This window comes from Lepus europaeus, chromosome 18 (assembly GCF_033115175.1).
Source record: "Lepus europaeus isolate LE1 chromosome 18, mLepTim1.pri, whole genome shotgun sequence".
NCBI classification, from domain to species: domain Eukaryota; kingdom Metazoa; phylum Chordata; class Mammalia; order Lagomorpha; family Leporidae; genus Lepus; species Lepus europaeus.
The window spans coordinates 48,272,755-48,285,947 of NC_084844.1; the positions used below are offsets into that span (position 1 = coordinate 48,272,755).

Here is a 13,193-nt window from a genome sequence, read left to right on the forward strand (position 1 = left end):
ATGGTGGCGTCTTTCTCCTTCCTGCAGGGCCCTTGAGCCTGACACCTGCCCCTGGGAAGGTGCCATGGGAAGAGGGGCAGGGCCAGACTCACCTGGGACTGTTAGGATTGGATGGGGTCTCTGTCACGTCATCCTGAGGGGACTGGGGGGAGTCCATGTCATCACAGTTGCCCGAGACGCTAGGGGTGTGGGGGAGGGGAGAGAAGGCCAGGGTTGTAAAAGGACCCTGGTGACACACCGCAGGAGCTGGTCACTGCGTGCACTCCGGAGCCGGGACTGACACTCACCATGGCCGGATGTTGGAGTCCATGGGCTTGGAGAAGATGGGCGGCGAGGTCTTGGTCACAGTGGGGTTGGACTCAAACCCCTCTATCTCCAGGAAGAAGTGTGCACTGGGGAGACACCAAGGAAGGCCGTGAGAGCTGGGCAGGACTCGGCCGCCTGTGTGTCCTGCAGCCGTGCTGTGGAGGGCACACCCCCTTCCCCCTCTCCTCCACTGAGCAGTGCCTGGGGGCCTGCTTTGCCTGGGCACTGGGAGGCTGGGGGAGGGGGGAAGTAGAGGAGCAACCTGTCCAGGTCACTGAGCAGGGAGGTGGCAGTGCTGGAGTCCCGGCTGGGTCTGGGTGACTCCTGTCCTTCAAACCCAAGGGTCTCTACTGGGGGTGGCCTAAGACGGACAGCCCTGTCTGTGGCTGTCTCTGGATGGAAAGGCCTTATCCACGATGGGGAACATCAGCCTAGAAGTGAGAGTCCCCTGGGAGCCACCCAGCTGCCCCTCGGGCGTCAGATCTGAAGGGAGAGCCCTTTCCCGGGAGGTAGCTGGACACTGAGATCTGCAAGGCCCTTCCTGGCTCCTGAGCAGGAGGGGAAGGGCCAGAGTGACCCTGCCTGCTCTGCCCGCTGCCCTCTGCCCTCTGCCCTCTGACAGCAAACAGAAGAGGCTGAGAAGAGGGAGGACACAGCTGAGAACCCCTCATCCAGAGGCAAACCCAGGAAACCACTTCAGGCAGTGGGAGGCAGAAAGGGAGACGAGGATCCGCTTTCTCCTTGGGCCGGGTGAAGAGAGACAGAGGCCCAGGGCCCCTAGGAAAGGCAGACCCTCGCTGTCCCAAGGACACACCCCGAAACACACCCCCAAGCTGCGATTCCCGGCCAGACGCACCCGCAAATGCAGACACACGAGCCCTGGAAGCCACAGTCACACCACGCTCCGAGGTGATGGCGCCCTCCGCCACACACCCCTGCCCTACAGCTGCTGCAGCTCCACTGGTGGCTCCGTGGCCTGGACGGGGCCTCCTCCAGGTGTGCAGGGCTCCCAGGTGCCTTTGCCACCTGCTTCCTTCCCAGGCCCAGAAGGACTCATGTGCCCCCACCTTGCTGCTCCCACAAGACCCCAGAAGAGCAGGCCCAGGCACCTCAAGCCCAACACGCGGGCCTCAGGGAAGGACTGTGGTGCTGTCACAAGATAAGAGCACTGGGGCTCAGCAGGGAGAAAGACGTGGCTCCTAGACTCACATGGATGCTCAAACTCCGCAGTCCTAAAGCAGAGGGCTGGTGGGTCAGCGTGGTGGCCGTGAGGCAGGCCTGGCGGGGCCTTTAAGTCACAGGGCGGGGCGGGGGGGGGTGCCCTGAGAAGGTGGCTCTCTGGAGAGGGGCGGTTACTGAAGCCGAGTCAGCATAGCTTCTGTCTCTACTTCCTGGCTCACCGTGGGGTCCTTCCTCCTCATCTGCCCCGCCATTGCCAGCCCCCCGCGGCCGCCAAACCAGCGGGGCTGCTGAACCTCCAAACCGAGCGCCGCAATGGACCTGCGCCATCCCGAGAAGCTTCCTCGTCGGCGTTTTGGTTGAAGGAACCAAGCAGCCGACTATTCGCAGCTCTCGGGTGACTTCTCCGCGCTGATCCAGGAATCCGATTCCCGCTGCCCAGACTCTCAGCTCACAGCACAACCCACAAGGCTCTGCTCTCACCTCTGGGCCAGCAAACTCCAAGAGTTCACCGTGCAGGGAGGCTGTCCGGTACGGCCACTTCCCGGGGAGGGGCAGGCAGCAGAGAGAGCAGTGGCCGCCTGGGAATCCCTGGGTGCTCCTCCAGGCCCACACAGGCTGGGAGGGCTCAGAGCTCCTCCAGGGAGAGGGCAGTACTGGCTGACACGAGGCCTCCACCCTCCTGTCTCCCGCCGTCAAGAGGAACCTCCTCGCTTGACCTGAAATAAAACTTTCCCTCCAAAGGAGAAGACAGGAGACAAAAGTCCTTGACTGAGAAGCCAAAGCCTGGCTCCACTCTGCCTCTGCCTCCAGTGTGGCCTTAGGGGGTTGCTCTCCATCTCTGGGTCAGGTGTCCCATTGACTGGCAAATCCAGGCATTGTTCCTGGGTTGGGGGATATCATGGTGCACAAGGAGGCCAAGCCCCCTTCCCTTCTGAAACCACTGTCCCCGAGGGTTTGGAGGGGGAAGATGCCCCTTCTGAGGACCCCACCCTAGAGATCTCAGCCAGAGCTAAGACAATGTCCGACTACCAGGGTAACCTCTTTGGAGAGGACAGAGCCCGGGGAAGGCTCTGAGCTGCAGCAGGGGCCGTGTGCTCTGGGTCTTGGAGCAGTCCGGTGGTCTGCTGTGGAGGCTCAGGGAGAAGCATTAAGAAATGCCCCCGGGGGGAGGCAGGTGAGGGCGGAGCCTGGAGAAGCAAGCCCTGGAGCACTGGATTCGAGGAGGAGGTTGACAGAAGCCGGTCTGCGCGCGGAGAGGCCAGTTGCTGGGCCTGGGTGAGAAGCTAACCCTGGAGCAGGGCGGCCGCTGGACTGTGAGGCCCCGTCCCACACCTGCCCCACTCTCCCCTGGCATCCCGCCCACCATCATAAGCACTCAACGAGGTCTTGGCCACGAGACACCTGGACTCCTGCCCTCGGCAGGTGCTGAATGTTCAGTCCTACCTTTGGCCCAGACCAAAGGGGCCCATCTGGGTGTCATTAACTCAGATGCGCGGGCAGCGCTACGCCATTTCTCCTGGATTTCTGTCCCCTCTGAAGTCAAAGAACGCTCTTGGAGTAGCCCCAAGACTGGGACTGGGCCTGTATACCACCTGCTTTGTTCCAGGAAATGGTCAGTGTCCTCCGAGCTCACCAGGCCAGCTCCTCCCCAGCCCCACTGCCCTCTGGCCCGGACGCTGGGCCCTGCCTTGCCCAGGGCCCTGTAAGGAGGCCATGGTGGCTGCTACACACAGGGCAGGGCATGGTGGCTAGGTCCCCAGGTCTCTCTGCACTCCAGACCCCTTGGTGTCTTCAATCCCACCCTGAGACTGTGTCTCCTCGGGGGGCCACCTGGCCCTCTTTCTTTACGTGTAACCTATTCCTTTCTTCTCCTCTCTACACGCAGTGCCCCACTCGGTTCTGGGGATGGTGTCCCAACTCCGGGATCCAGGGAGACGCAGATACGTGCGGGCCCTCAGAGAGACTCGGGGGAGGAGGAGCAGCCACCACTTCCGGAGACAAAAGGCTGGGCCCAGGCTTTGGCAGCGCTGCGCCCGGAGGTGAGTTCACGCACAGGGACGTGCCCAGCACAGGCAGCTCAACCGGTCGGGCTGTCCTGAAACCTGTCCTCCGTCCTCCCCCAGGTTCAGACGCCCTGGGGAGAGTGAGACGAGCGCAGGAGGGTGGCCCTTGCTGGCTGTGCTCAGAGATGTCTCTGTTTCCACCCAATGCCCACCTACACCCCGGCCACCCCACGGGCCCTGTCTCCTCTGCACCTCCCCCCAGTCTGCTCCCTCACAGTCCAGGCTGGAGCATCCACCAGCTCCTCCTGCCCACATTTCCCACCCGAGTGGGGCTCGTTTCTCCTGACCTTGCCCCTTGTCTGATGGGCCCAGGGCAGAGGGGCCCCCACCAGAAGAAAGGGCTGTCTTTGGCTCCTCCTCCTCCTCCCTCCCCTCCCCACGGTACAAAAACCTCTGCTCTGTCCCTTCCTCTCCATCACTGACCCCCCAGGCTCACCTGTCACCTGGCTGCCCCAACAGCTCCCCAGGGAGTGGTATTTAAGCGCAGACTCAGGATCCTGGGCCCAGCCCCAGGCCTGGTACATGGTTTGCCTCCGTGAGGATGGCTCAAAACAACAGACAGAAGAACAGCACCAAGCTTACATCTGACAAAACGGTCAGCCTATCCCTGGGGACTCGTCCTTTGCCTCCTTGCCCCAGCCTCTCCTCTACAGCTTTCATGCAAATCTCACAAAGCCCCTCCCTGCAAACACCTGTCTGTGGCTGCCCACTGCCCTGGGGACTGTGCAGGTCCCACACCTGACCCCTGAGGCCCACCCAGCAGCACTGACCGCCCCCCAAGCCTCTTCTCACCCCTCAGTGCCTCGGCCGCAGCAGCCTCCTCGTCGGTCCCAGCCCCGAGCCTCTGTCTCCACGTCCTGCTGCCTGGCGTGCCCTTTCCCTTCCTTGCGACCTACCAACGTCCACTTTAGTAACACCTCCTCCACGAAGCGCCCAAGACTCCCACAGGATCAGAATGACCGGCCTGACCCTTCACCTCCTCTCCCAGCCTCCCCACATTCTCCTGGTGCCCCTCCCACTCACCTGTGAGTGGGGTGGGCACTCTTCCTCCCTGAATCCCAGTCTCTCTCTCGGCCCAGCCTGGAACCTGGTCCACAGGACTCCTTGGTGATGATGGCTCAAAACCAACAGACCGAAGGACAGAACCAAACCCACCTCTGGCCGCAGAGGAGGCCTGGGAGGGGGGCAGAGGCAGCAGGACAAATGGGCAGACCTACCCCAAGGGAAGCATAGCTGTGGGGTGGGCAGCTCAGGGGCAGTGAGGTGCGACCCTGGATAAGTCCTTTCTGAGCTCCCAGCCTCTTCCACGGCCCCAGTGGGAAGAAGAGCAGACCAGACCAGCCCTGCCCAACCCCCAGCCGTGCAGTGGAGTGATGGTGACAACGATGATGGTGAAGATAAGAAAAATGCCATCAACACCACCATGTGCCAGGCACCGTGTTGGGCACCTCGTCAAAATGATCCCAGTGAACCATCACCCTGTGAGCTGGCACTGTTGATGGCAACCCCTTTGCACACAGGTGGGGTCAGAGAGCTTGAGCAACCTGGCCAGGTGCACCGTGGGTGGAAGCCATCAGGGTGTGCAGAGAGCATACCCCACTGCTGGAATGTCCACTCACTTTTCGGCCTTGGTCTCAAAAGTGGCTCTGGCCATTCGCCACCTCCTGCAGGAGCCTTCTTGAATGTTCCTGCATCAGTGCCCTGACCCCTCCAAGGAGGCCTCTCCAATTGTGCCCATCACGTTGATCTCCCCAGCTCAGTCCCCACCATGGCCCAGTTCTACCTGACTGGCGCCACCTGAGATGAGACAGAGTCTAGGGTCCACCAGCGGCCGGGGCTGTCAGGGGTGGGCACTTGGCCCCTCCCGTGCCTCTCACTGTGCAAAGCCCAGGTCTCAGCCCACCAGGCCTACCTCTTCTTGGTGGGGGTGACCTCAGCCGGCCTCTTCTCCAACAGGACAGCAGCGTTCCCGCCAGGGATGGTGGCTCTCCTGCCCATGAGCGGCACCATATCCTTGGGGAGGACGTTCATGGCTGGAACACAGTCACAAGGCAAGAAGTTCAGGTGCAGGGCATGGAGGAGCTTCAGGGGCCATCAGAGGCCCGTGTAGCACTCTCCAGCCTCTGCTCACACCCCCTTGAGATGGGGAGCCCGCTCCCCACCTTCCCAGGTCACCAACCCTTCTCAAGAGCAGGGAGACTGTCCCCGCAGCTTGCCTTGCTCCTGTGTTCCCAGGTGAGCCCAGCAGAGACCACTGTGCCCCTAGGACACTGTCTCTAGCCCCACCAGTATGCAAGCAGACCCTGAGAACCAGCCCTGCTTTCCCAGTGCACTTCACAGATTTTGTGTTCAGAGCGATTCTCAAAGGCGGTTGACCTTGACCGAGCAGGACTGTCTCCTCCCTCCCTCTGGATACTCCTTGTGACACAGCCCTGGGCTGCTCTGAGGCTTGGGAGTTCTCGGCACCCAGGCGGTCTCTGCGGCTGACCCACTGATCATCACTCTCAGCCAACTGAAGCTGGGTGTACCCAGCTTGTGGCTGTCTGTCCATTGAGCACCCCCCTCCTGGGGGAAGCAGCCAAGTCCCCCTCCCCTGATGTGGAGCAGGCTGATCCCTCAATCAGAGCTTTATCGAAGCTCAGTAGAGGCTGGGCAGTGACTTTGGGAAGAGGAGCTCACGTATCATCCAAGGAGACCAGGGGAGCTTGGAGAGGACCCCAGAGGCCACGTGGAGAGAAGGTGATCTGGGCAGAGGGGACATCCCAGGCAGAGACCAGGGGCCAGGCAAGTTCAGCGGGAGCTGGTGTGGCTGAGACCCTGGGGGCTCACGCACAGCCCTGGAAGCACTGGTTCGGCTTCAGACATCACTTAGGGGCTATGGCTGATCCCGGGCAGCTTGGAGTGGGGATGAGGGAGGGGCTACCTAAGGGTCAGCCGATTGTGTGGAGTCCAGGAGGTGACCAGCAGCCAGGGGCCATCGGGATGGGGAAGGGGACAGACTGGCCATAGAGGATGAGATGGACAGCGAACGCATTGTGTGGACAGGAGGTGACTCCGCGGTTAACGAAGGGCCAACCTCAGTTTGAGTCACCCTCAGGGACTCAGAGACATTGGGGAAGGGAGAGGGGATTTCTCTAGGAAGGTGGGGGATGCCCCACATAGGAAGGCTTCCTGCAGGAAGTGTCATCAGGCTGGAGTGGAGTTTGGAAGCTGGAGCCTCCCCACAAAAGTGAGCAGGCTTGAGAGAGGAAGTTACCCCCAGGGCAGGGAGGTCTGGCTCTGGATGTGAGCACCTTCAAGCAGGGAGCGTTGCATAGGGGCCTCTGGGCACCTGTCACAGCCTGATGAGGATAGGGTGACCTTGGCTGCCTTCCCCAGCCCAAGGGGACCTGTGGACAGATGGGCTGGATAGATGGGCTGGGCCAATGGGGAAGCAGAGAGATGGAGGCTCGCCCCATCCCTGTCCAGGCCTCTGGGCATAATGCAGCAGCCCCGGGGCCCTAACCCTTGGCCGCTGGGGGCTGCATCCTCCCGCCTGGGGCCTATGAGTGTGAGCAGCTAGTGCAGCAGAGGCCCGGGACTGGGGCTACAGCAGCTACAAGTAGCTCCCTGAGTCACTCCACAAGCTGCGTGCTCACCTGCTGGGCTCTCGCTGCCCTGCCCACCCTCTCTCTGGGATCGAGCCTCCTCGCTGGGAAAGTCAGATGCTGCACCTCCCCAGCCCCGACACTTATTGCAGTGGCCTTTGTGGGAGACAGGCCAGGCCCTCAGGCCACTGGGCTACACTATGGCTTCTGGCTCGGCACCTGTGAGATCCCTGGGGCTCATCCCGCTCCAGCTCCGGAGCCACTCTGTCCCATCCTGAACTCCCACCAATCACATTCTTGCCCGTGAGCATCCCTGGACCTGCTGGGAGAGACAGGAGCCTCACCTGTGCAGCACAGCAGCTTCAAAACCTTCTCTCTCTCTCCTGGGTCCCCAAACCTCAGGGGAGGGTTGCTGGATCCACCAGAACTTGCATCCCCACACAGCCCCTACAGCCAAGAGTTCATGGCTTCGCTTCCCCTGCTGGAGGCCCAAGCTGCTTCCCAAGGCTCCCCCTGAGGGAAGGCCATAGGGCAGATGCTGCTGCCCACGCTCTGGGCTCTCTGGGGAGATCCCTGGCTGCCGTGAGCAGTGAGGACTCACCTGGAGAGGTCCGGGTGTCCGTGCGAGCCCTCACTCAGATCACCTCATGTCTGGGGCCCAAAGCCCCCAGCAGGACGGTGGCAGAGACGCCAGAAGGCTCTCATCGCAGGCAGAGGGATGGCTGGAATGAGGCGTCAGGCAGAACTGGCTGGGCCACCTGCCCTGGGCGCCAGGTGGGCCACGCCCACAGCCACAGCTGCGGCACCTCCCACCGGTGTCCTGTGTGAGTCACCTCCCTCCCACAGCACAGCCTCACCCCAGCCAGAGAAGAGACAGGACAGGCAGCAAGTGCCATGGTCCAGGTCCCTCACCTTCTGTCTTATAGCTGATGCTCAGGCCTCAGTTTCCCCAGCTGGGAAATGGGCACCATAAGACCTACTCCTCAAAGAGGTCAGAGAGGAGGGAGGGCTTACTGAGCGTCCCGGTGCTCTGCTCTGAACCCTGGTGAGGGAAGACCCCCTCGGCGTCCACCCTGAGATTTGGCACTTGTCCCTCACAGCCAGTCCCTGGAATCAGGTCCTGCAGAGACAGAGGAAGTCCCCCCCACCCCCCACTGAGCACTGTGCCTCATGGGCCTTAGTATCCAACAGCCTTGTCCCTTCCTGTCTAGCTATACCCCTGGGCAAGTCATTTCCCGAAGTTTAGTGTCCTCAACCATGAAATACGCTTAATAACCCCACCTCGCAAGGTTACTATGGGGCTGAAATAGGACAGCAAATAGAAGGGGCTAGAACGAGGCCCGGGGCACAGAACAAACTCAGACAGTAACAGATGTTCACGCTTATTGGTTTTGTCAGATCAATTTATTCTCCTAGCAACCGCCCTGGCCAGCTTTTCCCAAGACAGAGCTTTGTAGAGAGCCTCTGTGCCCTCCCTCCTGGCCCAGGCTGCTGCTACAAAGAGGGTGGCACGAAACTGGGGCTGCCCTCCCTGCTTTGGCTTCGCTCGGGAGCCACACCACTGCTCCTTCCGGCAAGATGCGGGCGAGACGGGACACGGCTGGAGCAGGAAGTCTGTGATGACGGGATGGTGCTACTGGCGGATGCAGCAGGGACTTCCCCCAGGAAGCCAGCCCCTCCATCCCTTGTCCTTGCACTCTGCCTGGGGAGCTGGCCCAGGCTTCCAGGCCAGGGGAGAGTAGGACCCATGGCCAGTCAGGGACAGAACACGCTTTCCAGCGTAGGTAAGTTAGGAGGTCGCTTGGCCATCTAAGTCAGGGGTCCCGAAGCTCCTCCTCACAATCTGAGATTTCAGGGCAGGCGTGCGTGCAGCCCTTAGGTCACTGCCTACGATGGCTGCATCCCAGGTCAGAGTGCCTGCTAGGGTCCCAGCTCCTCTGCTTCTGCGCCCGCTTCCTGCGAGCGCACACCCTGCAAGGAGGCAGGTGAAGGCTCACGGACTCGGGTCCCTGCCGCCCACGTTGGAGACCCAGATGGAGTTCCAGGTTGGTGGCTTTGGCCTGGCACACCCCCAGGCTGGTGTGTGTTGTGGGCATTTGGAGAGTTAACCAACAGATGGAAGATCTCTCTTTCTCAAATGAAATAAATTTTGAAATCTTATCACTGTGGCTGAAACTCCACCCTTAAAGTGCACCCCTGGGTCAATTGCCCACTCCAGACTCTACCCCTCACCCCTCCTAGCTTCTGGCAGCCTCGGAACCCCCGGGAGGAGCCTGGACCCTGATGCTGTGTTTTCCCCTTTTCTCAGAGGCCCCTTGTCTCTGCCCCACAGACGCATGCCATGCCCAACAAGGCAGGAAGCCCCAGCTGCTGCAAGGGGCCACCCAGCAGAGTGAGGTCCACCGTGCACCAGCTCCCACCCCAATACGTGGGAACTGCAGCTGCAGCCCCCTGGAGCCCAGCACCACCTGAGGGTCCTTGTGGGAGACCGCCCACCCCGGGGGTCAGGGGGCAGCACGGGGTTCAGTACCAAGAATGCCATCGGCTGGCACCACGGCTCAATAGGCTGATCCTCCACCTGCGGCGCGGGCATATCAGGTTCTAGTCCCAGTCAGGGCGCCGGATTCTGTCCCGGTCGCTCCTCTTCCAGTCCAGCTCTCTGCTGTGGCCCGGGAGGGCAGTGGAGGATGGCCCAAGTGCTTGGGCCCTGCACCCGCATGGGAGACCAGGAGAAGCACCTGGTTCCTAGCTGCGGATCAGAGCGGTGCGCCGGCCACAGCAGCCATTGAGGGGTGAACCAACGGAAAAGGAAGACCTTTCTCTCTGTCTCTCTGTCTCTCTCTCACTGTCCACTCTGCCTGTCCAAAAAAAAAAAAAAAAGAATGCCATCGCCACCCTACAGGAACTTGTGTGGGAGGCGGGCTCAGCAGGGGCCACAGCCCCTCGGGCAACTGATGAGGGCAGAAAGGGCTCAGCCGCTGCAGGAGGGAAGCTCTCTAGTGGGAGGTGGAGGACCGGCTCAAGAGGATGGAGCACTTGCGCTGGCCGGGGGCAGGGGTGGGAGGTGGGGGGGTCTACAAGAACAAAGCCACCTGGGCAGAGACTCAGAGGCAAGAGGTTCTGGCATAGTCCAGGAGCAGTGACGAGGCTGGGGCCCACACACGAGCTCACTGGGGTGGTCAGAGATGCCGAATCAGCCTCTGAGTGCCCCGGGCCACACTGACTCAGTCCCAACTCCATCGTCACACTGGGCTGGGCTGGCCCAGCCTCCAGGGACACACTGGCCAAAGCCCGGTGGGGATGCTGTCACTGCTGACCAGGCAGGGGACTGACTGCTGCGCTGAGCCAGCACCCGGAACCAGAGGCAGCGCCTCTGCCTGCCCATGCCCCCGCGGATGCTTACCCTGCGGCCGTCCCGTCCTGCATTTGAGTGTGGAGCCAGGGTTCTCTCCTCCTTCTGCCAAGCCTGGAGCTGAGAACTGGAGGCTTAACCCACCACTTAATCCTACCGTGCGATCTAGCAACCACGCTCTATGTCCACACAAAAAGCCACACGCAGATATTTCCAACAATTTACTCACAAATGTTAAAACTCAGAAGTAGTAGCCAAAATTACCATAAGAAGATGATTGGATCAATGAACTGCAGTTCACCCAGACAATGGAATATTATTCAGTGCTAAAAAGAAGTGAATTATCGGGGTCAGTGTTGTGGCACAGTGGGCTAAGCCACCACTTAGGATGCCAGTATCCCATATCAGAGCCCCAGTTCAAGTCCCAGCTGCTCCACTTCTGATCTTGCTCCCTGCTAATGTGCCTGAGAAAGCAGCAGCAGATGGCCCAAGTGTTTGGGCCCCTGTCACCCCCGTGGGAGACCTGGGTGTAGTTTCAGGCTCTTGGCTTCAGCTTGGCCCAGTCCTGGCTGTTTCGGCCATTTGGAAAGTGAGCCAGCAGGTGGAAGATTTCTTTCTCTCTTTCTGTGTCACTCAGCCTTTCAACTAACATTAAAAAAAATAATAATAATAATAATACAATAAAATAAAGGAAATTAGCTGTAGAGCCCAAGCCATGAACATCCCAGGAAGGAAAGTGGAGTGCCTGTTAGTAAGTGGAAGAAGCCCATCCCAAGAGGCTGTGTTCTGTATGATTCCACTGCGTAATCTTCTGGAACAGGCAAAACCGTGGAGACAGATCAGTGGTGATGGAGGTTTAGGGAAAGGAGGGGGGGTTGGTGGGACACAGAGCAGGCAGTGCTATAAGGGTGGATCTATATTGTCACACATATGTGTCAACCGCCCAACTCCACGAGTGACCCCTAACGTCAGCTGTTAGCAATCTTGCCACTAGGACACCGGCCGCCCATGGGGAGCAGGGCAGAGGCTTGCGTCTGTGTCGGAACACTACGCCACGCTGACTCGATTTGCCTAAACTGCTCTAGAAATAAAGTTTATTGATTTAAAATGGCAAAGGTAGCAGATATGTCCTCCTTTAATCATCTTTAGGCTTACACCAAAGGGTCTGACCGTTCGTTTTGCAAAGCAACACCCACGGGATCTGGGATCCGGCCCAGCCCCACAAAGTTCAAAAGCTGACCCATTTGCAGAGACCTACACACGGCCGACACCCACACAGCTTTTTCGAGGGAGGCCTCCAGGTAGAACAAGGAGTCCCAGGCCCACAACAGGAGCGAGAAGCTCCCTCCTGACCCGGGCCAGGCCGGCACGCCCCAGGCAGCCTGACGCAGCAGTTGAGAGCAGCACCAGGAGTCACACTGCCTGGGGTCAGAGCCAGGCCGTGCATTTATGGGCTGTGTCACCTTCTCGGACTGCAGGAGCTTTGATTCTCTCGCCTACAAATGGGCGCTAATAACAGCTTCCTGGGCAGCCGTGGGGAGCTTCAAGAACAATGCCCATGCAGCACTTTCATAAACACTGCCGCGGTGTGCGCCTCCACAGCTCACTGCGCACACCGGCGTGGGGACGTGATGCTGGTGAGCACACACGCTCTCAGGGCTGGGGAGCCCCCACCTCAGCTCCACGCCGCCCATCCTCCCCTGAGGCAGCACCCAGCAAGTCCACGGCAAGGCAGCCCAGCCCGCTCCACATTCCACGGCATGAACGCGTCGTTTCAGTTCTGGTCCACAAGGGAAGGGTCCACAAACCCTTCGGTCAAGGGCCGGGTGGCAAGTACTTGTGAGCCCTTCAGGGTCTGTTGCAAATATCCGAGTGTGCATTGAAGCTGGAAAGCAGCCAGAGACAGGCTGGGAGCGAGTGGGTGTGGCTGTGCTCCCCCTCCAAGTTCATCAAGGAAAGCAGGCGGCAGGCTGGACCCAGCCCACGGCCAAGAGTCTGCTGACTGTGCTAAGTGTCCTCACCCCTGGCGAATGAGGACAAGTGACAGTGGCCGGCGTTTGACCCACTGGGGAAGATGCCGGTTGGGATGCCGGCATCCTGTATCAGTGCCTCTGCTCCCAATCCCAGCTGCCTGCTAATGCAGACTCTGTGAGGCAGCAGGCAATGCTGCTGTGCCCATGGGAGACCTGGATTGAGCTCCCAGAGCCTTGCTTCAGCCTTGGCCCAGCCCTGGCCAATTGCTGGTATTTAGGGAATGAACCAGTGGATGGCAGCACTCTCTCCCCACCCCCCTTTCTAATACATAAATATTAAAAAAAAAAAAAAAAAGGAGAAATAAAGAAAGAGAGAGAAAGGAAGGAAGGAAGGAAGGAAGGAAGAAAGAAAGAAAGAAAGAGTGTGACCAGAGGTTCCTAGGCATATGGAGAAGTACACACACACACACACACACTGCACAGAGCCAGTTAGCTATGGCAGCCCAATGCCTGGCACAAAGTTCACACCTGACCTGGCGTACTCCTGTATACGCATTTATTTGATGGATGACAAGACGGATGGGGTGGAAGCCAGTGGCACAGCTGGGGGCAGGACTGTGGTCACCACAAACGGAAGATGACTGAAAAATTCTTGCCACGTGGCATTGGAAAGCGGTTCTGCGCTTGAACCGAACCGCAACAGAGGGGATGCTTAGGGGACTTTGGTACA

The 13,193-nt window shown here is 59.9% G+C and overlaps 1 protein-coding gene across 2 annotated transcripts in view; it reads right to left on the minus strand.

Moving 5' to 3' along the window:
- TRPV3 (transient receptor potential cation channel subfamily V member 3) overlaps positions 1-5,582 on the minus strand; it is a 29,977-nt gene extending 24,395 nt beyond the window's left edge. For both annotated transcript variants that reach the window (XM_062215837.1, XM_062215836.1), the window contains exons 1-3: positions 5,464-5,582; positions 288-392; positions 93-179 (exon numbers count right to left, since the gene is read on the minus strand). In XM_062215837.1, coding sequence (XP_062071821.1) covers positions 93-179; positions 288-392; positions 5,464-5,582 — 311 coding nt within the window. The remainder of the gene's footprint in view (positions 1-92; positions 180-287; positions 393-5,463) is intronic.
- Between the last annotated feature and the right edge of the window lie 7,611 nt (positions 5,583-13,193).